The sequence below is a fragment of the Pseudochaenichthys georgianus genome, chromosome 13, assembly GCF_902827115.2.
Source record: "Pseudochaenichthys georgianus chromosome 13, fPseGeo1.2, whole genome shotgun sequence".
NCBI lineage: Eukaryota > Metazoa > Chordata > Actinopteri > Perciformes > Channichthyidae > Pseudochaenichthys > Pseudochaenichthys georgianus.
In genome coordinates this window covers 11,022,220-11,048,486 of record NC_047515.1, presented here as the reverse complement: position 1 = coordinate 11,048,486, position 26,267 = coordinate 11,022,220, and the positions used below count along the sequence as shown (strand labels likewise).

At 41.4% G+C, this 26,267-nt stretch overlaps 1 protein-coding gene across 3 annotated transcripts in view; it reads left to right on the top strand.

Moving 5' to 3' along the window:
• The window catches only part of phldb1b (pleckstrin homology-like domain, family B, member 1b), a 131,431-nt gene that overhangs the window by 69,713 nt on the left and 35,451 nt on the right, over window positions 1-26,267 (top strand). For all 3 annotated transcript variants that reach the window (XM_071205330.1, XM_034097025.2, XM_034097024.2), the window contains exons 6-7: window positions 4,428-5,944; window positions 25,231-25,542. In XM_071205330.1, the coding sequence (XP_071061431.1) occupies window positions 4,428-5,944; window positions 25,231-25,542 (1,829 nt within the window). The remainder of the gene's footprint in view (window positions 1-4,427; window positions 5,945-25,230; window positions 25,543-26,267) is intronic.

Sequence of the window (26,267 nt, the reverse complement as noted above, 5' to 3'; positions counted from 1 at the left end):
TCCCTCACTGGCTTCCCAACACATTAAAAAGTCACTGAGCTGGCCAACTGACTTTAATAACTTATTTTCATTTATTTGTTTAAAGTTAAGTGGTCCAAATATGTACAATAAATGTATACAATCCCAGTATCTTTTCAGGAATGTGTCCCGATGTATCAAAAGCCTCTTTGCTAGCATTACAAGAAATGATTACACTTATTTTAAATATACAATTTTCTTAATAAACCTTAGTAAAAAAAAGCATAATGCACATCGTTAATTCCAATCAGTTTTTATTGATGAGTTGAAACTCACTAATGATTTTTTAAGTCACTTATATCATTTTGGGTGAAATAAACGTGCACATCTGCTGCTGCCATCTATGATGTGCCTGTTGTGCTACAGTTGTGAATGTACCATAACAGGCACATCATGTATTACAAAAAATGTCCTTGTGTTGTGAGCTACTGTGTCTTTATGAAGTCACATTCACCTGGCTATTGTTCCGTTTTGGCTATCTTCACTGGGTCAGTGACGGTCCACTGACCAGCTGTCTTTAGCCAGGCGTCTTTCAGCGAACACCTCTTCACTGCTTGGACGTTTCCTGTGCCTCTGCCTGGCCAGCAGACGGCTTTGTGGCTCTGAGCTGCTTACTCAAATGGCCGACGGATGGGGTTACAGTATCTTTTTCAGGGACTATTTATAAACCTCGAGCCCCATTCTACTGTCTGCCATCTTTGCACCCTCCCTTCCTCAATGGGTTTCACCTCCAGGTCTTAAAATGTCTATTTTTTAATTATGCAATGAAATAAGGGACCATAAATAAAATACGTCTAGGCAATCGGAGAAAATGTTATTCCCATTTAAAGCAGTCAGCACTTCGTTCGTGCCCTTTCATTTACATTTCCAAACCAGTTTAAAACCCACATTTCCATCTCTAAGGGAAAACACATTTTTTCCGTTAATACTTTATTTTGGTGCACCAATGAGGTCTTTTTTGTATCAGAATTTTGTATGGAAAAGTTCAGTCAGAAAGCATAACATAGATACACTTGTATGTTACATATACTTAAAAATATAGCTGATTCTGATAAAGTATAGATAAGCAACTTAAACCTTCCAAATGTCTCATTTGAATTAAATCTGTTTAGGTTGTTCTATATTCCCAATACACAGTCACATTTAAATAGAGCTGTATTTTGAACAAATCTAAGTACATTTGGTCAGATCTAAAAAGGCATATTTACTAATCTATTGAAAAATGTCAAAAATGTGTACTTGTACTGTATTTAAACGTTTCCATTTCATGCTATGTTGTACTTAAAGTAAACACAACAATTCAGAGGGAACTATTATAATTTATATTACTCCATTTGTATGACCAATACTATGGACCAATGTAGTTACTTTGCAGATGAACATTTTACATACGTAAAAAATACATAGACATCAATGGTTTTGTAAAATATGATGCTTTGATATAAATTCAGCTGCAAAGTGTATAACATTGTATAATACAGTTTCAAAATTAGCTCTTCCCTAACCAACTTCAACATTGAAGTGCTGCTTACATGTACACTTATTCAATTGTATCTTTTAATATGTGTGGGTATAACATGCACATAGAACATTGTTATGCTTTATGATTACTTTAACTTGACTTTCTTTTAACTTTAGAAGTACATTTGGCTATCAATACTTTAATATAATGTCATTTTCATTGGAGGACTTTACTGGTAATGAAATATTTCTATATGATCCTACATTATATGATAATAATATTCTCCGGCACTATTATTACAACAATGCAGTGTTTGAATGCTGCCAAAGCTTGTATTTTTGTAAACAAATGCGAATAAATATGTCCAGCTTTTTAGACCTTGATAGTTGTACTTGTTCAGGCTACTGTGTTGCTCTGGTTAATCAGACCTAAATACAAAAAGCTATCCTGCCATTTCCCCTGGCCTGGATGACAACACTGTATTTTAAAAATGGAAGCCTACAATAATTCAATTCATCTAGGAAATTTAGTTTTTCATGCCAGCAAAATATGAGCGAAGTGCCACAGTGTGCTAATGGCTAATTTGTGGATGCCTGTACTTCTCCCCTGTGTCATCTAAAACGGACAGAATCGGCATTATAGAGACAATAACAATGACAAGCCATAACATCCACTGCTGTGACTCTTTAAAAACAGCTCTGTAAATCTCGCAGTAGTTCACATCACTCTGGAGAGGAAAAGATAGGTCAAGGTAGCCATGGCAAAGGAAGTAGGGCGCCTTTTCTTTCAAATTAAAGTACATGTCCGATTTGGGGGGGAACGGTATGTTTTGAGACTTATCGGTCTCATTTGTGTGTGTCTTCTCTGTAAAGTACAAAAGGCAGTAGGCTATATTATTACCTTTCAGAACATTAGGAACAATGTTGGTATTTGTCACACTCTACGTTAGATTGTGTCTATCACATTATGTCTGTCCCATTGAGGTGTATATTATAGTAAGTAGCCTATGTATTTTATCATATGCTCGTCTTCGCCATGAGAGCATAGGAGAATATATAGTTTCCTAGCGGACTTATTAAGTGAGTCATGCTTTTATTTTGAAGGTCTTGACCGGAAAACGTCATGTTACATTTCAGGCAACTTGACCATCGTGATACTGTAAGCAGCAGCGGTGCTTAGCACCCCTACCCCCGCCCTGCTGAAAGACCGCCTCGGTGGTGAATCTTATATCTCCCTCACTGTGTGTGGAGCTAGACACGGCAGGGCTCCGTCACACCCGGTCTGTGTCCGGAGGATGTGGGCCTCAGTGTGTGTCTTATTGCAGGTGAACTGCCCTGAAACTGACCGGGTTGTATTCCTTCATGTGAGTAACGTTAACCCTACTGCTTATTGCTGAGCTCTGGGTGTGAGAAGTGTTAGGAACCGGTGTCACGCGAAACTTCATTACAAAATCAGTCGGTTTTATGTTCACTTGCTTTTCTGGAAATGTGAACAGTGTGGGACACAATTACATTCTTACTTCGATTTATTGGAATGTCATCCTTCATTCGGCATAATGAAGATCGATACATATGTCCATTTATTCGTTAAAATAATTGATTTTTTGTGTCACAATATCCTAATGTGTTCTGGTCGTCTATGGTTAGGGTTATTTAAGGGATGTCAGATGAATCAAGTGTATATTTAAGTAAATACATCTTGTTGGCGATGCAATCAATGCCGAATTGTTGGGGTCCTCACATGTAAGAAAATGTGTTAAGTCATGATACATCCCACATGCAGCATTACCGATAGTCAAGCGAATATTAAATTGCCATATTTTTAAATGAGGTTTGGTGCACTCGAGCCGATCGTCTGTACCCCATGACATCATTGCATGGGCTTTCCCTCAGCAAACGGTTCTCGTCAACCCACCCCAGTCGTTCTTGACTGTACATACATTCAAGACGGTTTGTTGTCCGTGCGACACGATGTGACATTGACATTCATGCATTGGTGAACGGATACAATGCATTACTGTGACAGCCTGCAGACCTCGATGCTGTAACATTTGCGTGACACAATCTTCAGATTGAATTGTGGTCAGGTTGTCATGAAGGCAGAGCTTCGTTGTATTGCATTGTAGGGGAGCAGACAGGAAGCTGCCCCCATCTCTGTTGAACAAGCACAGCTAATGCATTATTTGTGAAGTTTTTATATTTTAGAGCAGTTTTGCCATTGGGACGTCTCTCTCTCTGACATCATAATTTACTGTAATACAAAACAGAATGTATTCTGTTCCCTCTTATGTTTGTGTAATCGTTTGCACTATTCCACAGTCATTTTGTACGATTTGTAATATCATAACAATGCTATTGACATGACAGCTTTTTTCTGTGGCCTTTTATTACCTCTCTGTGTTTGCACGGATGACTCTGCAACATTTATCTTTATATTTCTATTTAAACAGTCAAGAAGTCTATTCAAACAGCTTTCATTTTGCATTAATACAACCTGATCCCTGCCTCAAGGCCATGCTGTTGAATCTCCCACGTGGCCGTGCGTTTCTGTTGTCATAATCTACTATAGTGACTTCAAACAGACAGTTAAGATTAGATTACCCACCCCGTGTCCTATGTTGCTTTCGAGCCACACAGTAATTGGGTTATGTAGGCACATTTTCTCCTGATCCCTATCCAATGTACAGGCCTATCTGCTCCTCTGTGTCCTTCCTTCTTTCCTCACCACTAATTCTTCCTCTGCCCTTATGCTCTCCTTTCTGACACATTTCTATGTTAAAATGTTATAAACTGTAAGACAAGAGTGTTTCTGAATTATTCAGTATGAGTATACTTCCAATTCAGACTCTGTTGCACAATAGATTAAACATAACTGTAGTCTAGTTTCTATGTTTATTACATTTTTGACAAAGACTAATGAAAGTTGTTTTTTGTCTTTTTAACCTCAGGCACAGAGAGCTTTGTCAATGGGAATCACCAGGCCAGTCCAGTCCAGTCTCCCCAAACTCATGGAGAAAGAGTCCAGTCTGAGCACAGTGCAATCGTAAACTCTATTGAGAAAGACCTCCAGGACATCATGGACTCTCTAGTCATGGATGATCCACAGCCTTCTTCCTCGGATGGCCAAAAGCCTTCTGGAGGCCAATCCATTCCCCATTCCCCCCTGTCCCCAATGCTCAATGGAGGTGGCAGGTATCTACTGTCCCCTCCTACCAGCCCAGGGGCTATGTCCGTTGGATCCAGCTATGAGAATACATCCCCTCCCTTCTCCCCCCTCTCCTCCCCGTCTGCAGCCAGCAGTGGGAGCTTTACTTGCCCATCTCCTATTGGAGGACCCCAGGACCAGAGTTATTCTCTTCCGCCAGTGCCTGTACGCTCCTCAAGCTACAACTTCTCCACCAATCCCATCGCCGGCTGGGGTGCGCCTGTCCCCCAGCCACGGACTATACTGCCTAACTTCAGCAGCGGTGGGGTGGGCCAGAAGGTTCAGGAAAGCCCCAGGCTGCAGAGGAAGGTCTTATCAGAGGCCCCTCCAAGCCCTAAGCCAAGCCGCAGAGGACTTGGCCCTGATGGGTCTGAGAGCCCCCGACAGATTATGTTCTCCTCTTGTGAATCTCTCAGTAGTAGACACATAGTGCCAAGCAGCCCAAGACTCACTACCAAATTCTCTAACTGTCCATCGCAGTCTCCTTCCAGTCCCAGGACCAAGTCAACCACAGTGCTCCAGGAAAGACCTGCCAGTCCTTACAGAGAACAGACCAGTCTAGCTGATTTCCCCCTGACCCCCAGCTCCTCCAGGCAGCTTTCCCAACCCAACAGAGCCTTCCAGCCTCCTCTGGACCCCATCGTCCACATCATCCAAGGATCGCCGCTCCAGCAGCATCCGCGTTCGCTGCAGCCCCCTGAAAGCCCTCGCATGGCCAGGAGGAACATGGAGCTGAACGGTGGCGGTGGAGGGAGCTGCAATATGAGGGAGCTGCCTCCTCTTAGCCCCTCCATGGCTCGACGAGGGGTCCCAGTACTACCAGGGGCTCTCCCAGGGACGATACCAACCTTAAGAACTCCAGAAAACCCCTCAAGTCTGGGCAAGCTCATCCCGGTGAGTCCCAGGCTCCGACGCCGGAGTGGATCTACGTCCGAGGAGCCAACTGGCAGCAGCAGGGGGGTCCGAGCCCGCAGTCCGTCGCCTACCTCCATGATGATGGACGGCGGTGGGGGTTCGGGAGGACGGAAGGCGAGCTTTGGGAATTCCCTGTCACCTGCTTACAGTTTGGGCTCCCTACCAGGATCTTCCCCTGTTTCCAGCCCCAGGACCCGTAGGAAGATGTCCTCAGGGAGACCCCACCCTGGAATGAGGGAGAGGAAGAACAGCATCACAGAGATCAGCGACAACGAGGACGAGCTGCTGGAGTACCACCGTCGACAGAGGGAGGAGAGGCTACGAGAGCAGGAGATGGAGAAACTGGTGAGTCAGGAACACATGTCACCAGGACAAGGCTGTTATTTAGTTTGGACCAACTTTTACAGTTTTACAGTAGAGTTGTTTTGTACCTGATATATAATCCTAATCCTAGTTTACCACTTTAGAAAGATACTGCGATGATGATATTATCGCTTCACTAAATATAGCAAGGGTTCATCCCAGACTACAGTTACCAAATGAGTTTTGGGAATGGGACTGACATTTTTTTTTTTTATCTTTGAGTCTTTTTTTTCTTCTGACTTGATTTCGAGGAAGATGCTGGAAGGAGTCATTTTAATATTGTCATTGTTGTTATGCTTCCAAAAGTGGAAGACTTTTTCTGTTACAGTAATCTGTAATCTGCTTCAGCTGAATATCATGTGCATGGCTTGTATAACCAAGGTGTTTTGTGTGTTGCCTAATCATAAACATATTCAAACTCTTTCATCTTTGGAGATTACTGCTCGGAAGTTCTGGGGATTTTTTTAGAATGTATTTATTTTTGCAATATCTTGGTGTTTTCAGGAGAACTGAATATATTGATATTGATGAGCCTTGGAGTCTACCAGTCTATTCTTTTCTTGTTGCAATGAGTTTATTGTACAACATTGATTCATCGCCAAAGTAAGCTTTAGACTTTTATATTTAGTTTGACAAAGAAAATAATTCCAGTGAGAGTGCAGGGTCTTCAGGCATTTTAGAAACTTGCCTCAAGCACATAGTAACCCATAACAATTGTTTATGATTACCACAAGAGTTTGCAATGAAACTGTTCTTAGTCTTTCTTGAACTAGTGTTGACTCCTAGAGAAGCAGCGTTGGATGATTGCAGTAGCTCCATGTTTGTTTGGGAAAGGAGTAAACCCTCTGTGAGTTGTCAGTAACTCGACTGTTGGCCGTCTGATCTGCTGCTGAAATGCGGTCTCAGGGCGCCCAGATGAGCCCATAGCAACCGCATTGTTTGTTGTTTCCTAAACTGAACGAAGGCGGGGGAGGGAGCGGCGTTAGACATATTGAACATGTCCGCCAGTCTGAATGAAACTACTGAGACAAAGTCCCTTTTAACAAGCCTCGATATGTGTTTGCTGCGTGAGACGTCGTTTGTCTGCCCGGCTTGTAATTACAAAATGAGTTTTTCAGAGTGAGGCTGACTGAAGGCTGCTCTGTTGGACAGGCTGAGGCGACATGCCCTCTGTCTGTGTACCAGGTCATGTTCTGGTACCTCCTATAGAGGCCCGGCAGTTAAACAGTGTGTCGGCAGCGCCAGATCTATACAATGAGAGAGTGTTTAACCCTTAAGGGGGAGGCGGGCCATGCTAAATGAGAGAGAACCGCTCAAGTTTCTGGTGTTAGGAAATCGTGTAGGTCAAAATGTATATGCTTTTTTAGTTTTCAGGCTGAAAAATAATTGGAATTTATACAAAATCACAATATAGTAGACAATATATAGATCAAAGGAGGTGCAATGTTTATTTAAGGCAAAATGTGTCCAACTATCATTCTGAATTAAGTATTGTGGTGCTGCAGAGATGTCCTGACTCCTGACCCACAGGTCATATCATACACTTCTAGTAGTAGATATACTAACATATCAAGTGTAGACATTATTCAATTAAAAAAAAAAAGCAAATAAATAACCTTTGAGTTACAGGAGCTAGCAAACCAGCAGCTAGCATGTAATATTTAGGGCTGTCAACGTTGACACATTAGCACTGGTGGTTAGTCTGGAAAACGTGACGCGTTAGTAAAGATTCACAGAAATCCATAATCCAGAAATCATCAAAACTAAGCTGCGATGTTATAATGACTCAAAACAAAGTCAGACTTAACACCAGTTTGTCACACGTTTTCTAATTACTACACCACACATGTTTTTGTTTGATTTCACCAGAACATTCCAGTAAAGACTACTACCATAAACAGGGTTGGGACTCGGGTTACTTTGTAAATGTAATCAGTTACTGAATACATGGCTCTGAAAGTAATCCGAATACAGTTACAGTTACGGGTCTTAAAAGTAACGTAATCAGATTACTTTTAGATTACTTTTGGATTACTTTCTTTTTCCATAACAGACGTTTTGGGGATGCAGCTTGGGATGTGAGGAGTGAAGGACACGGCTTAGAACGGGCGTGTCGCCTTCTGTCCTGCCAGTGTTGGTAGGACATGAATTAAAATGTCGAACTCGGACTTCATTTTAAGGACATGTCGGCCAGGGGTGTAGAGCTAGAGTTTAAGCACCGGATTGGCAAAACAGGAGAGTGTGTGCACCAGTCTGCCTTGATCTATGAATTCATGTCTGTGACTCTCACAGTATCTGCTGCCCACAGCTGTTTTATAGAAGGAACACCTCCTTCACTTCATGACATCTCTGCAGCGCCAGGAGGCAGCGGGAGGGTTACCTCAGCCTCTAGACGAGCGCGCCGCGCCTTTCACGCTCCGCCTTCGCTGTGTTTACCTTCAGAATCATTAGAAAGGCTAAAGAGCGGTGTGGCTGATGTGTTTTAACCACACACACCTCTCCACACACACACACACACACACACACACACACACACACACACACACACACACACACACACACACACACACACACACAGACACAGACGCGCAATTTAAACGCAGCCTTTTGTTCCTCCATGTTTCGTTGTTATCGTTTCTTTGAGCGGACCCGCCCCTTTTTTTTCAAACGCTTCCTTTTTTGGATCATCGCTGTGATGCTTCGGCTGTACCTTTTAGTAATGAATAGCCTATTAAATGTTGTGAGGAAATCTTTCCTCCAATAAGTATTCCAAAATGTATTCACTTCAGGTTTACGAAAGTAACTGTAATCAGATTACTCGTTTTTCAAATGTAACGCCAGCTGAATATAGTTACTTGATTTTTGTATTCTGATTGCGTAACACCGTCACATGTATTCCGTTACAACCCAACCCTGATTATAAACCACTGATTAACCACACATTATTAGTGTGATCAAAAGGATTACATATTTAAATCGATTGACACTACTATAAATATCATGACTTCTGTTCTCTTTATTAAAAAGCAATCGGTAGAACCGGATTTTATTTCGATATCTTTTCACGCATAGACAAAATTGAATTGCCCAATATTATGTTGGTATTCAGGTGCAACTTTCAGCGTACCTAAAGACATTTCATTAGGATGGGTTCAGTAAAAACTTGGCTTTTATGAGCTTTTTTCCCTCTTTCACCAACAACACCTGTAGGGATCATTTCTCTGCGTGATATCCTGCACACCTCAGCAGCCTTCATACTCCAGAGTCATACACTAAATATGTTGTTGAAAGTATGTTAGCCACAACCACCTTTGGACTAGTACAACTTGCAGGCACACAAAGGAACATATTGACATTAGATATGTGCAAATGGTGCATGAGGTCAGGACTTTTGTCAACTAAATAAGGCATATAGGGACAGGCATCATTAACTCTCGGTATGCTGGCGAAATGTCAGAACTGGGTAGCTGCAACGTGAACAACATACAGACGATGCGTTCGCTCAAACATGGAACAAAAACCATGTGATACTTTGGAAAAACACACCAGGTAACTTACCTCAAGAAAAACGTATCCAGGGTGTTTCAACACAGTTATGGGAAGACATGACAATTACACGTATGGTGAAACTATGATGAATGTGCTTGTCACCAAGTAGTTTGTTTATAGCATAGCGTTAGCTTCTTACTCCTGCCGATTGCATTTACGCTTCAAAAACACAAAGTGCTATTAATATGTGGAGATTATCCTGCTGACCAAAATATGTTAATTATCACAAACGTCTGTTGGGCACAGCATTTATTTCCTGAAGTATACTGTATTGCAATGAGAATATCCCAGTGCTTTTTGTTGAGGGACCCCTTGTGATGTTCATTTCTGGGTTGGCCGATAACAATCGAGATCACTGCACTACTCTATTTGCCTTTTTTGTTTATTTAAAAAAAATGCATCACCACCACTTTTCAAAACAAAGTGACACCCATGCACACAGGGACAAGGTGCCTGAGATACAGAGGCAGGATTCCTCCACAGCCTGTGATGTTATTGTTCTTTCCGACGCAGACACTCTCAGCTCTTTGAGGAGGCAGGGTGTGGAGCTGCAGGGCCTGTAATTAGCCACAGTTGACTCACTGTCATGACACATTTTTCTTGCCCTAAAGCGTCTGTTTTTAAATCATTTCGCTCACGGCCTGCTACTCATTCACACAACTGATTACCAAAAAACAAAGTTGTGTGAACAGGGAGCCTCGGAGAAGTTTATTCGGGAGAAAAGAGTGTTATTGTGGAATCAACAGGCGCACACAGCTCCGAGGCAGCGGGAGGCTGCTGCCAGACTACAGCAGCGCACTACACCCAGACTACAGCAGCGCACTACACCCACTGCAAAAGGCTTGGCTGTTAGAATGTAGATTAATTACATTGTACACTTGATTAATACCCCCATCTGTTAGGGAGTGCTGAAATATTTATAGTGAGTCTAGGCATCCCAACCTAATTAGTGGAAATATTTGGGAGAACCTGAGGACTTTTTATGCAATATGTTTTTAAGATATTCAATGTTTGCAATATATAGCACAAATAGCTCTATGGTCAACACGCATTCACGATATCAACCCCACTTTGTTGATAGCTGACAATGTCTTCAGGGTTATCATGAGTTATGAGACTTCAAGTATTTGCTTGAAAACGTGTGTCATAAACTTGGGCCATGAAGTTGGCATTCAATTGTATTTAAGTCATTGAGCACCCTTGTTGCCTCGACAACCAGCATGCAAGAGTCCACTAAATGCCTCCCATGTGAATAGCACAGTCTGGAATACTCTACAAAGAATAGTGCTACAACTGCCAATTTTGTTTATCAAATAATGTGCCAATAAATTGTTTATAACATGTCAGAAATGAATGGAAAAAATATCCATTCCAGTTTCTTAATGAAAGTTTTTTCAGTCTTAAACTCAAAGATATCCACTTTAATAGGAAATGAAACAGACAAAACCCATTATATTTCCATATTTGACAGGGAAAGATCTTTGGCTGCCACTGGACCTAGTTTCAAAATGTGCCCTCACCTTATTGTTATTATTATCAAGCCAAGTGTTAAAATAGGCCCTATTTGATGTGTTGGGCTCTTCTCTTCCCTGCAGTGTGTTTATAGGATTGTGTGCATGTTAATGGTCGACAAAGGCTACAATCCCAAAAATCACTCCAGAGGGAGTTTCTCACCAACCCACTTTGCGCTCCTATACATTGTACGTGATGGGGTAAGGGTTCGGACATCTCTAAGTGGTTGGCCAATCACAACAGAGCCGGCCAGCTAACCAATCAGAGCAGACTGGGCTCTGGTTTCAGACAGAGGGTGAAAAGACAGGCACTATGGGGAAAATAAAGAGCTTTTTGAACATTTAAAGCATGAAAACGTGTAGCATTAGGGGCACTAAATACAATTATGAACCTGCAAATAAGTAGATAAGGGCCCCTTTAAGTTGTCCATGGTGTTTCAGAGGAGACTTTTCAACACTGACAAGAAAAAAGTTCACCCTTTAAAAAGATCTGAATTATCATCTGTGAGTTGTATCATTTTAAATTAAATTAAAAAAACTAACACTCTTATCATTTAATGACAGCTGTGTAAAAGGAGAGGAGACATTTTCTTTGGATCTTGAGGATGCGCCCTGTGTAGTAAGCAGTCTGTTGGGGGGGGGGCTGTTTTCTTGGGTCCAGCCTGGCGCTGCTCTCTCCACATGGCTGTCTGACTCCGTCTTGGCTAACACACTTGGCCTGTTAGCCGAGTCGCAGCGTGCTCCGTCTGTCTGACACCCAGGCTGTTTTTCAGTCCACTGAAGATGACCTCATCTCTCCTATGACGTTATGAGGAATACTGCTTTGTTTTGAATGAGCAGCCCGTTGGGTTCCCTCATCACTTTCTGTTACACAGAATCAGATCAGACCAGCACGTGTTTCTTCAAAGAGGGATAAAGAAAGCTTCTCTTTCAACTCACAAAGGCAAACTCTTGAATTGTCATTTGCTATTTTTTTCTTGGCCGTTTGAGCTCAAAGTGATACATTATCTCTTTGTGATGATCCCGGTGTGATTTCCCCTGGGGAGGTTGGTTCATGTCAAACATTGTTAAATGCTTCTTTGGTAAAGCCCAACATGAGAGGCTTAAAGGCAGGAAATATGTGTCAAAATAATATTCTGAATAAATGCTTGAAGTGCCTAAAAGCTGTCCCGGCCAAGTAATTGCATTCTACAGATTTAGAGAACATATCTTTGTTTGGTACAGATCCTCAGAAAAAGGCGCAACATGATGATTTTAACCGAGACATGAGAATAATGCAAACATATTGAATCAAGGTCAAAATAGGTGTAGAGTAATGTGCCGTGAGAATGACAAAAAAAGACCACTGACAGTTTGATCAGGATCCTGTCAGTGTTCTTTTTTCATTGATGACAGGCTCGCTGTATACTTTATACTAAATAAACCTACGACTTGACTCACAATATTGATTTTAAATGATTTTAAATGATGATATTGAAACTATTGTATTGCTTCCTCTCAGAAAAGATTTTCCGTTTTATGGTGTATTAATGGCTGGAGCTGCGGCATGGCAACGTTCTATCTTAGGTTGTTTGTCTGTCTGCCAGCATGTTTATGGAGAAACTAATGGCCCCATTTTTATTTACTTGAAAGGGTGTAGTCATTAAAGAGCCATGAAGAACCCATTCCATTTTAGAGCAGTTCCGTTACCCACATACATTTTCACGTTGGTAAACAACCTTGGCGGGGGTCTGTGCTCTCAGAGTGCCTTTCAACTCTGTCTTTGTGACACAGATGTCTGCTGTACTCAGTGCTGGGATTTAGTGAAGTACATTATTTCGAGTACTCGACTTAAGTACAATTTTGAGGTACTTTTACATGTTTTAAATTATAGAAGCCAATATTGTTCTGACAGCTTTAGTTACTTTCCAGATACAGATGATTACATAAAACAAAGTTGAAATCAACTAATAAATATTAGGGCTGTACCCGAATATTCGTTCGTTGGAGTAGCCTACTGTTCGGGTTTCAATTTCGTTATTCGGATATTCTTTTTTTTTCGTTTTTTCAATTCAATTTATTGAAAACTCCAATATCAACGTAAGAGCTTGTGCCTCTTCTGGGGGTGCTAACACTTAACCATAGACGTTATCGTTTACTTTCTCCATCTGTATATGTAGATATGACTTTTTCTCCGTTAATCTCCGTCACGTTGTTTCCATAGCAACAACAACTTCCTGTCAACAGCGCTAACTCTCCTTCAAAATAAAAGCATATCCATACAAAATAGGAAGCCAAGTCAAATTACACTTAAGCCACTGCAACGAAAGTAACAAACACAATGCAATATCCTTTCAATTTCAAAGAACACAAATTGGGTTGTATACATGAACAAATAACTATAAAACAACAATACTGTAGAATAACAAAATGAATGCCGTGAATAAACCGAAATACACGTGTTGAAGCGTTAAATATACATTGATGTATTATTATAGGTGAAGATTCCCAGAACCCATAACCAGAACTTTTTTGAGTATTATACGTATATTTCGATGCCAATACTTAGTACTTAGTTCTTCCATCACTGGCTGTACGTGACACAGTGAAATGTTCCTCCTGCATTGTTGGCATCTTTGCTGCTGTCCAAAAGGATTGACAGACCAAATATACTCTCACACTGTCGAACAGAACACCAGCAACGACCAGAAATATCCAGCAGCTACCGGGGTACGAGATCTGCTCACTCAGGCTGCCAAATATATCCTGCACCTACACTGTATACTGTCAGTGGTGAGGAAGCACTTAAAGAGGCCCTATTAATGCCTCCATTGGACTCATTTGTTTACTTCCGTAACATAGTGACATATGTAACACTCACACTTTTAGCTCCAACACATTGTATGTGATAGGCTAAGGGTCGGGACATCTCTAAGCCTTTGACCAATCACACAACCAGCTAACCAATCAGAGCAGACTGGGCTCTTATTTCAGACAGAAGGTGAAAAGAGAAGTAAGCAGTAGATTAAAAAAACTAATTACATCCAAAATGTACTGGAGTAGAATTATTTGTAGCATAACATTGAAGTACTCAGGTAAGTTATATCAAGTATGTCAAAACAGTACTTAAAATCAGAACGTGTAGCTTTATAATTGCTAATTAAACGTTTTTACAGAGTTGTGAATTACATTACAAGTTACTTGTTAGACGCTTTTATCCAATACTCAATATTGCGGTTTGAACCTGTGACTCCCTGATCCGAACACCTACGGACAACCCACTACGCCACACGCCTTACCCTTTTTTGTATAAAACATTGTACAAATTGAAATGTTAATACAAGGGATCAACCTGCGGATGTGCACACATCATTAGGCAGATACTACGTTTCTTACTGTTATGAATTTTAACTAAAAGGGCTCAAACAGAAAAGACAGTTAAGGTGACTGTTAATCTGGGACAGTGATAAAAAGCCTGTCCAAAGGACAGCTGCAGTAATCCAGTGTTGAGACAACATCAACAAATATGCCCTGTTTGGATTTCCTGTGTGAAAACAATTACAGATTAGGACGGGTCATGTCACAGAGGCAGGTTGGACTACTTTCTCTCCATGATGCTAAAGTGATCATGAGAGAATATACAGCAGAGGAGTGACATTGAAAATACTATGATCATTTCATGACTGTGTTGTGACCTCACCACTAGAGGGGGTCGTCTACCTGTGTAATGTTCTTAAAGTGAATGAACCAAATATCTTAGTAGCAGAAAAAGATCCAGAGATTGTTTGGCATTTATGCATTAAATAATATCAGAATGATCAGAATAGGTTATTTTCATCGTTTATCAATCATCGTACTTCCTTAGAGAGAAAACTAAATAGTCTTAATAACAATATTAAAATATGCGTTGCAGTAATCCATAGAAATTAAACTGAATACCTTAAAGGGGAACTAAGCCCATTCAAAAAAAAAAAAATGCATACATATTATCCACATAGAATAAGACAGTCCAAAAATATTAGCAAACATGCACAACTCAACAAAAGTAAAGAAAAAGAAACATTTGAAATCAAATGTGTGAAATCATCAAGGATCACGTTTGAAGTGGCTCCGTAGCTTCAGAGTTATTAGGGTTGGAAGTAACACCTTTTGACATGGCCTGCTCCTTGTTATGTATCGCCACACTGACTCTGGAAACCCCTGATACGCTTCACTTAAATATAACTGTCTGTAGGTCTTTATAGTTTTTATTTATATGCGTCACACAAAGCACTTCAAAGAGTTGCCCTTATTCGCTGCATTACTGATCAGGCAAAAGAGAAATGATGAGGCGATGAGGAAATATGCAGCATTTGCTAAAGCTAAAACGTCAAGCTTGTTGCAGACCGGTTACCTAAAGTAAAAGAAAAGTCATATATATTTTGTTATTATTTAATCCATTAGTCCATTTCAAAACAAAGAGTGTGATGTTCCACTAAATATTTAAACTTAGCCCCTCTGCTTTTCTTAGAACCAAACGGCAAGCCGCCTCCCACTCGAGGAAGTCCCTACATATTTTGAACTGTAACTCCGCCCCTGTTCACACAGATCCCTCACCTCCTCTCACAAGACCTGGGGAGGGGAGGGGGGGGCTGCTCTCCATCCGTCCCCAAGTAGCACAGCCGGTTGTTCAATCACTTTACAGTACAGGAGGAGCTGTGTGGAGGCATAGGGAGCAACAACGCTACACTGCTGGTGATCCCCAGTGTCTGAGTGTGTGTGTGTGTGTGTGTGTGTGTGTGTGTGTGTGTGTGTGTGTGTGTGTGTGTGTGTGTGTGTGTGTGTGTGTGTGTGTGTGTGTGTGTGTGTGTGTGTGTGTGTGTGTGTGTGTGTGTGTGTGTGTGTGTGTGTGTGTGTGTGTGTGTGTGTGTGTGTGTGTGTGTGTGTGTGTGTGTGTGTGTGTGTGTGTGTGTGTGGCATGGACCGGTATCATGTGCTGGCTGGCAGCAGGACTGTCCCGGCGCTGAGCGGAGGTCAGAGCAGGGGGCAGCTCTATCTGCTGGCTCTGGCTAAAGACAAGCCGCTCTTCCTCAACAGCGTGGCAGCACTCATGAAGGTAACCAATGCCGCTGCTAATATGAACAAACTCTGTCTATCTCTGAAGGGATTTACAGAGACTGAGGATGTTCCTGTGATGGTTCTGATTTGGATAAGATACACAATGTTTGGAAAGGCCCACTGCTGCTGGGGTCCGATATTAACAAAGGGGGGCTTTCAGGCCTTCACACTGCTTCACTGTGCCTGTCGAGCTTGAGATATATGTTGTATTCACATTAGGCAGGGGTACTGACTTAATCTGTGGTGTGTGGAAGTTTCAAACCTGAGGGGCACGTAGGAACTTGCTTCGTACGGGAATTCAAAAGTGACGTAACTAAGTGAATCAGAATCCTGCAATATGTACTAACATAATCCCTTAAGTATATATTTTCCCACATGGACAGTTAACATAACATGTAAGAATGACATCTTGAGCCATTCTCTGGGGTATTTTTTGGCAAATACTTCACATATTTATCAGACGATAAGTCACAACATCAAAGCCAGAGTGATTTATCAAAGATGGGGGTTATTGAAGTGCGTCAAGAGGTCAGAGAGTCATGCCGGCAGTCGATGGAAGTCATTTGAGTTGAAAGATGAAGAAATGTTATATATTTTCGAATAGAAAATGTTGTCAAGTTCAACAAATATCTCCTCATGGTCTACTAAGTGTTTGCATACAGTCTATTGGAAACGAACACTGTTCCAGACAAACTATTGGGGGGTTAATGCTTGTGAACTGTACAGGGGAAAGGCCTGTTTGGAGAGAAAGGCATTGGCACCGAGAGTGGTGTTGAATGTAGAGGGTGGTATGTTCACGTCCTCACATTGTCTGGAGTTCTTCGTTGACACAACAGGAATTCACATCGATCTAAATGACTTTGAATCTGTTGGGTTTAAGTGAGGGTTGTACCGAGGTAGAGCGTGCAGGAGGCGCAACATTACACCAGTTGAACCACTGACATGTAGCGGTCTCGAACTGTAGGCGTTCCGTAAATGTGTCCAAGAATTTCGGCATCACACAAAAGTTTCATGAATCTTTTGTTTCGCTCCATTTCGACTTTGTCATTGGCGACTTTATTTCTATAACCCTTCTTCTTCTTCTTCACACTTGGATATTTGTTTTCACACCAGCCACAATGAACACTCTGGACATTCAGTAACCCAACTTGTACGAGGGTGCTGACAATTCGCGCAAAGCTACTAGCATGGTTGTTTATGTCGTTTCTTGATGGATATCTTAGGTGTTTTCGTTGACTGATTTGGACTAATGAATAACACGAGATCCTGTTGAAGAACTTCTGCTATGTAGTTCCAGAAACTTCTAACAGTTTCAGAATACTATCATTTGCCATAATAGATAACAACCTTTTTGTAGTATTCTTTCTTTCCGTAAAAGCTCACAGTTTACATAGAACTCCTTGTAAAGTGGCTGCTGAGCTCCAGGCGGCTGTGTGCATCTCCCCGTTTGACAGCTGGACGAATGGTTGCTCAGGACTGCCGTTTACTCTGGCTCTATAAATCTCCTCTGGCCAAACACTCATGGATACACTGTACAGCACAACTGCACCAACCAGCTGCTATTGATTTATAGACATTTCATCTCATCATTTCTTGTGCACAGCAAATGGTTTAACGTAGCTGATGCAACCAACTGCAGTTCTTGCCAACTTATCTCGGTCTTAGGACAATAATCAAGCCTTCTTATTATCGGCAGCAGTGTTTTTGGGAACTTGAAAACACAACCCCTGCCTTTAGTCACTGTATATAGTCTTTGATGTTTTTATTTCTACGCTGGAAGTGTTTGACGTGATAATTGGAACCCCAGTCGTCACTTTGAGAGACGCCTCCAGGGCTTGGACCCCGGTTGAAGAGGAAGCTTCAGCGGTTTAAATGCCAGACGGCCTCCTTCGGGAGCAACAACTCCACAGTTTCATCGTGAGATCAGTTCCAGTGACATCAACGCGCAGGACCACCAGCTTATTATTCTGAGAGGTTCGCGGAGAGCCGGCTTGTCCTATCCCCCCGTCTGGCTTTGATGCTCATGTGTTCCACAGGGGGAGGAGAAGAAGATAAAAGCAGCCTCAGAATAAAAATCTCTTGTTAGGTTCATCTGTTTGTTCCTCCCTCTGGGACTCAAAGACCCTCTAAGGATCAGAATCTGATCATGAATGGGATTTGTTTTGCAGACTGTTGCGCCGCCCCTGCAGATATATGTAGAGAATACAGCTTTGTTGAACTTTCTCCGGTTTACTCTATGAGCCTGAGAACTCTGTTTACGCCTGTGACGAAGGTGAAGAAAATACGGCTGTACACTTCTGAAGTAGCTGCTCTGATCTGAATTACGCAGGCAGGGAATGGCCCCAGGGCGCTCGGGAGAAGAAGGGGAAGAGGAGGGAGAAACTTTAAAGGGCATGAGAGAAAACAGGAGACGCTGACTCCCTGGGGAGAGGGGGAGACATGAGGAAGAGATGCCGACTGCTGCGAGGATGAAAATAAGGAAAGTTAAGAGTAAAGTGATGAGATCGTGCTGACTTAAAGAGGGAACACTGACAACATGGGATGTCACGTTAGAAATACTGTCTACAATACATGAGATGGAATCATTACTTATCGGAAGTCCATACTCCTTACTGAGTTTAAAGTGACATTACGTCATTTCCCTTAGTCTCTTTTTCTATGTTTGGTCATTTTGAGCATGGAAACGTCTTATTTCCATTTCACATTTAGCAAGGTGTGCAGAAAAGTGGAACCGGCCCAAATAAACCTGAGAACGTTTGAGACCCCTTTTTCAGAAACTGTCTCAAGAGAATCATGAACACAATAAGTAAATGGCATTGAGAGTAGTCATTTCGTCTTCCAGTTGTTTCATCTAAAAAAAAGTTTCCGTTGGATTTCATACTTTTGAGTTGCTGGTTTGTTTTTCAGGATTATTCATTATGGTTTTAGCAATGAAATAATTGTATTGAATACAGTTAAAGTTATGACCTGGTTTGGGTTGTTGGTCAGTTTGTCTGCAGGTTTACAATGAATTAACGGGCCGATTTTAAGTCAACTTGGCAGTAGGGTTTATTATGAACCATTAGCTTTGAATAGCCATATATTAAGAAAGAAACATCACCTGCTCCATCTGTCTTCATCACACCCAGAGAGCCGCCCACTAGGTGAGCGGTGGAGGCCTTAGGAATGTGTCTGTGGGTGGGGAGCTCAGAGACTCTGGCAACCAGGCATTCCTCTAAAAACTCACGGTTGTCTGGAAGTGCGGACCTCTGATAGCCACTGAGTCTGGAGCACTATCACCCTGCACTGAGGCTCTTTCTAAACACTCACGCGATTGGGATTTACAGCAGCTGCTGATATTACTAAACTAACTCACTTTTAATCATCAAAGGACATTTTGTGTCCGTGTTATTTGATATTATTACAGTGTATGATTACACTGCTTTTCAGGAGGTCTTTAGCAAACCATGGCTAAACTTAGCTTTGTGTGTGTATCACGTTGTTGGTGGTTTCAGACTTGTGACTTGGCTTTTCTCTCTAAGCCCTGGTGACACAGCAGAGTTCATGTAGGCTGTTCCAACTGATAGCAGATCAGCTTCCTGAGACAAAACAATGAATTTGATGATAACCATAAATGACAATTCGGCTCCAAAAATAAAGAAACAATGATGGTATAAAATAGGTGACGGTGAGGTCATCCGTTTATGTGGACTAACATACCTTTTATCAGCCTTGGGTTTGGCTTTTCACCGTGGTCATCATGTTTATTAAGGCTATGTTTAACTTAAAGCCAAATCATATATGTACCAGGCTGTTAACATATTTATGTATCATGTTAGTTGGGCCTTTTTAACATACAGACTGCTAGGCTAATTACTATAAACAAGTTGAGAATCTAGGCTCTATATTATGTATGACATTACATATCTACATTATATACATTATACATAGTATATTCAGGTGATGTAACAAAACATCTGGTGACCACATAACAATTTGCCATGGTTTTCACCATCTTTTTTTTAATTGCATTTCACTTTAGCTTGTTAGCTTGATATATATCTGGTCCACCAGCCTTTATATAAACATTCACACTATGGATATTTCATGTCACAATATTACATTTTTGTAAAAGTGTCGATGCAGTGTTGACCTGATATGTTAATATTATCATTAGAATAATGTTAAAGAAATGGTCCCACTTAATTGTTTGCTATGTAGCTCGTTAGCATGCTAGCTTTCAAGTTACAGCTAGGAACAAGTAGGAAATAGGCTAGGGCTAACGACATGACACTTTAGAGTACAACCAAAACCAAATGCTATATTGGTGGCAATTAGCCTACTTGCGTGCACTTGAAATCTATTTTATAACCCTTGGTAAATGAAGCAGTTTCTCAATATGAACACCTGCCACATTCTATCAAAGAAGACCGCTCCAATGTGAATCAATATGAAATCATTGGTTGTGGTGTGTGGAGCAGCAGGTGATTGACTGTTACCATGGAGCTTTGTCATTCAGAGGATGAGGGGGGTTTGTTGTTAAGGTGGTGTCACAGAGGGGGGGAGATGGTGGTACAGCCTTTTAAAGCCAGTATGTGTTCATCTGTCTTGTTACCAATCTGTCTTGTCTTGAGCGTGTGCCTCATTTCAAGCTTTGAGCTGTAACTTGTCCCAGCGATCATGAGAGTGAGTAAACACGCAGTTTTGTTCTATATTCTCAGATCCAAGTGAAGTTTTGATTACAGATTTATTTTGTAATTTAAGATGTTCAGTGCCTCTGGAAAACAACGTCTGATCTTAAAAATGTGTCTGGCATTTAAAAGTCCCGCTTGAGAACCACAGGAAATATGGGATTCACGCAAAACTGTCAACATGCGGCTGATAAGGAGCATGCACTGAGCACAGGTTGCATATATGATTCTGTGTCGACGAGTTGATTTTATGTTGAGGCCATAACACATTTAATGGTTTCAAATCTGTCTGTGATCCTGCTACTCATGCATCATACAGGTTTGGTAGCCTGAAGGCTGTCTGGCAAGGAAACGAGACAATGATAGAGCCGGCTTTCAATCGCCTTTCTCACGGGGCGTCAGAACGCTGAGTGGTCTAATCTGTATGTTCAAGCAGATGTTGAGTGGGCGGACTCATGAGTAGTTGTAGACCTGCCAGTAGATGTTTGAAGTTTGACTCTTTTCTGTTGAAAATGTGCAGCACTGGTACACAGCCCAAAGGGGTCTTTTACTTCTCCCGCCCACTCAGTTAGAAGCTACAGATTACAGGTTGCAGCTAATGGTGGGGCTGTAGCTCCTCATCATGCAGATGCTCCCACAGTGGGAGGCTGTGCTCCTGCAGTCTGGGGGAGAAGATACACCAGGGCATTTATTTAGCTGCCAAGTGTTCCTACGCGACAGGAAACAGATGGGGCTTCCTCTGCTCCAAACCCCTTTGCTTTTAACACAAGCGAATGTGTTCAAATGTTATCATACTCACTCTCTGCAACACAATTCATAGACTTATTGGTCATAAGGTCAAACCGTAACTCTATATTTGTTTTGTTTTTTATTAGAAATGTCTTACATTCTTTATTAAAACATCTTAGACTAAATACATTTTGAAAGAGGAAATAGCACTTTTTTAAATGCAGCTCAGAAGAAATTAAACCAACTGTTGCTCAGCGATAGCTTTTAAGCTAACATCCAAAGTTAGCTAACTTTAGATAAATAATGCTATATTTGATGACTTACTTAATTTAATTTATTTTATTACTACTGATTGCCACGTGTGGTTATAGTGACCAAAAAACGAACGTCAAAATTCAGGACATCTTATGTTTTGTGCTAGAAGTTATACAAAGAATAACACTCCATTGGAATCGTTTCAATACTTTAATATAAAAGGAGCAACAGTGTGAGAAAAAGTTTTTAGAGAGTACTTGTCCATGGACAAGTGAGTTTGGCAATTTACTTGTCCGAATACATTTTTCACTTGTCCAGAATTGACAAAAATTGGGGCCACTGGAATCTTCTTCCTCATCGTATTTTTTACATTTTCCCACAGTTTTTACAACACCGCTAACGTAAGTGAGCGGTAACATTTTACTGCATCACACATAGGGTTGGGTATCGTTTGGATTTTAACGATTCCGGTTCTGCTTTTCGATTCTGGTTATTTTCGGTTCTCGATTCCGGTTCTTTGAGAGGGTAAATCAGTCCCATGACAAACTGGGAGAAAAATATATTTATGAAAACATTAAGTCAAATCTGTATTCCTATTTACAAATCACTTCATACTGTTGAATTTCTTACGGTTATTGAATACAATTATATAAAAATAATCTCTGCATTGTTTAGTTAGTTCTAAGTGGTGCAGTTTGAGAATGTACAAAGACTCCAGCTCATTCAAAACTCTGCAGCTAGACTACTGACTAATACCAAAAGGAGGGAACACGTTAGTCCTGTCTTAGCTACTCTACACTGGCTTCCTGTAACTTTTAGAATTGATTTTAAGGTACTTCTCCTCATATACAAGGCTCTAAAAATGGACAAGGACCCAGCTACATTGCTGACTCTCTAATGAACTACACACCTGCCAGAACACTGCGATCATCAGATGCAGGTCTATTAGAGGTCACCAGAAAGAGTCATAAAAGAAGATCGGTGATGCAGCCTTTGTAAACTACGCCCCAAAACTGTGGAACATGTTACCCAACAATATTAGGGAAGCCAATACATTAGGCATTTTTAAAAGGCAGCTTAAAACCTATCTTTACCAAAGCATTTGACTGATTTTACACTATTATACTGCACTATTCTCTGTGATTGACATTGCACTATTTCTCTGTTTTATTCCCCATGTTTTTATTTTTAATTATTTTATTTATTTTATTTTGCTCTTGCTGCTTGTTTTACACTGATTTTATGTCTTGTTTTTTACTGATGTAAAGCACTTTGAACTGCAATCCCCTGTATGAAAGGTGCTATACAAATAAAGTTATTATTATTATTATTATATTTATAGCCTATAGGCCTAGCGCTTTTCTACAACTCAAAGACACTTGCACGCTTACACATGTCCTGCAATACACATGCTGCAGCTGCCCAGCTACTCACTGTTTGTAAAAGTTAATAAATAGTATAAATAGCATTTCAATAATGTACTTTCTATACCCTGCTTCATAAACAATACTGACATCCCTGTGCTCCTCCGAGCCTGGGGGTCCGGGGATGTGAGGACAGCGCGAGGACACAGACAGGGAGGCTGCTTCACTTCATAAAGGAAATGGTGGTCAATATTAACAACACAGGAGCTAAAACGCTTAATAACCTTCATTACGTGTTAGAGAGAGAACATAAGAACGTTTGACAAAGATGAGGCTGTTAACGGGCAGCAGATCCGCTGTGTGTAGAAAGAGAGAGAGAGAGACGCTGAGCTGCACCGTGCAGCGATCAGCTGATACGGAGCATAGAGAGAGCTGCAGTCCGCGGGGCTCGGCCTCCTGTCCTCACAACTCTTATTAATCCCGGTACCGGACAATTGTTATTTGTTCCTACTCGGAACCGAGTTTTGCTTCCCAACCCTGCCACGGTGCTACACTTCCCGCCCCGCCCCCGTCTAACTGTACAGAAAGCGGCGAGATGCATTTCCTTAGGAATCGACAAGCAGAACCGAAACTAACATTTATAAACGAACAATGGCGGACACGGACAATTTGCGAATGAGTTCTGCCTTTTGTAAACTGAATGTATCAATAATTTGTCAATAAATCGGGGCGAAAAACGTCACTTGTCCGCCGGACAAGTCAATTGAAAGATCTACTTGTCCGATATTGTAAATAACACGTCCCGGACGGTGGGACGTGTACTTTTTCGCACACTGAGCAAGGATATTTTCAAAATTGGTTTCCATCCATATACAGTTCCAAAAAGTGGACATCTAAAGTCTTAACGCATGGTCCACACACTAGCTCTTAATTTAATATTAAATAAGTCTTCCTCAATATATGGGTGGAAAACCCCATCATTCAAGCAAGACATTGCCATTCCATTAAAAGCTCTTTTTTTACTTTAGTGTTGATACCAGTCTCGTTTACTTTATTTTTTAAATATTCCTTTAAGCACGGATAACAGGAGCGAATCGTTGTTATTTTTGCCACTAAGCATAGAGCCATCATGTTCCTTAAGGCTCACAGTGCGGTGCAGACCTGAGAGACGCTGAGTCCGCAGCACAGGGCTACAGCAGCAGGCAGACAGCAGCTGACATTAAGAGTCTGGCCTGTTGGCCCCCCATAGGTGGGCTGACCCCTCATAGTGACAGCTGGACAACCAGACACATATCTGACTCCCGTGCAGCTTTCGGGGGGAGTCCTGTGGGCGGCTGTGTTGTTTCAGGGGGGAGAGAAGTCATGACAAACTTCATGTCTGCTCGAAGAGACTTAATGGCATATTTTGATCCTGCTAAATCCCTGGTTTTGTTTCATACTGACAGTATTGTGTTTCCACAGTTACAAATAAAAGTAACTTATACAAGTGTTTCACCTCCCAGAACCTTTCCTCCCACCTGTTTCACAGATCAGTGTTTTCTGTCGGAATGCAGCAAATATAATGTAGAATGTATTACAAATAAAGCATGTTTCTTTTGGCATCAAGCCTGCTATCTCCTCCCCTGTCCAGCTGTCATCAGCAGCTCCGCCCGCCACCCTGCACACACACAGGAAATGAAAAAGAAGGGACATATTCCCGACCACAGATCTAATGTTCCGTAGGCTTACATTATTATCAGTGTGTTAAGATATACAAACTAATATAGCTCCTTTTTTATTAAAGAAATGAGTCATATATCAGCGTGCAATGTGTTTGAGCGCTAGCATATAGAAGTGCAAGTGTTACATAGTGATGTCACTGTGTTGTGGAAGAAACAAGGAAGTCCAATGGAAGCGTTTCAGGCAGGGAGGGAACTTTGGGATTTTTTCCTTTCAGACCATTTACATGCACACAAACATACTTGGCACACTACAGGAAAGGGAAAAGCCCAAAAGCATAACAGGGCCTCTGTAAAGTATGTGATAATGTGTCTTCTGAACCAATCTGCTGCTAAGGTTTGAGAAAACCCTTAACTCAAGTCCCTGTTTAATCGAGTGTATACTTTTTGTCACAGGAGAGACAGCGACTGGAGACCATCCTGAACCTCTGCGCAGAGTACAACAAAGGAGACGGCAGCGAGCTGGAGCCGCTGGGCTCGGGGAGGACGGGTTTCCCCGGGGCGCTGACGGACGGCTCGGGGCGGATGCTGTCCCAGGAGAACATCCTGGGAGGAACGCCGTCCCAGGCCACGCTGCGTCTGCTGCAGAGGCAGAGGGAGAGCGACGAGGAGAACCTGAAGGAGGAGTGCAGCAGCACGGAGAGCACGCATCAGGAGGTGAGGACGTCTCCTGCTCTCAGCGCAGCTCTGCACAATGGGGACAGACAGGTCAGAGGGGACGCTCTCTGCATGCCACTATGGAACCAGCATGTGCTAATAATGAACATGGCTTTGCTTCATCACTGGTTCTTCAAGTGAAAGCTTCAAAAGGAATGTGTGCATAAGTCCTTTATGCCAAAGCATGTGAATATCTGCCATCAGGTTTAATCACAATACCTTTTTTATCGTGGGGGGAAATCAAGTTTGTGACTGCTCAATTTTAGATGAAATAATTGTTTTTAAATATCTATCCAAAAAAAGTTAGTTTAGAATTTCAAATAAAAAACATTAAATAAAATATAATATATTTATAGAAACATAAGAAAAGTAAAATGTCCAATAAAATATCAAATAAAATATTTATTTAAAAATAAGGAGTTAAAGTAAAAATGCTCCTTCGTCTATTTTGTTGTTTTATAAATGTATAGCTAAACGGTGAACAGTTAGTTATTTATGCAGCTTTCTAAAAATAATCCATCAAAATTCAGGAAATCCTAGTTGTCTTATTGTAAAGCACGTAGAAGAGCCTTTGTCACTAACGGCTTGATTGTCACGCTATGCTCGGCATGTGTACAAACAATATCAGTCAATAATTCAAAGTTATTAGTTTATGTTGTCTTTACATAATCGTTGGCTAAAAAAATCAAGGGACTGATTCAACTAATTATTGAACAAATGATTGCTGTAGTGTAAATATTAGAGGAATACATCGGCGATACACCACTAAACTCAAC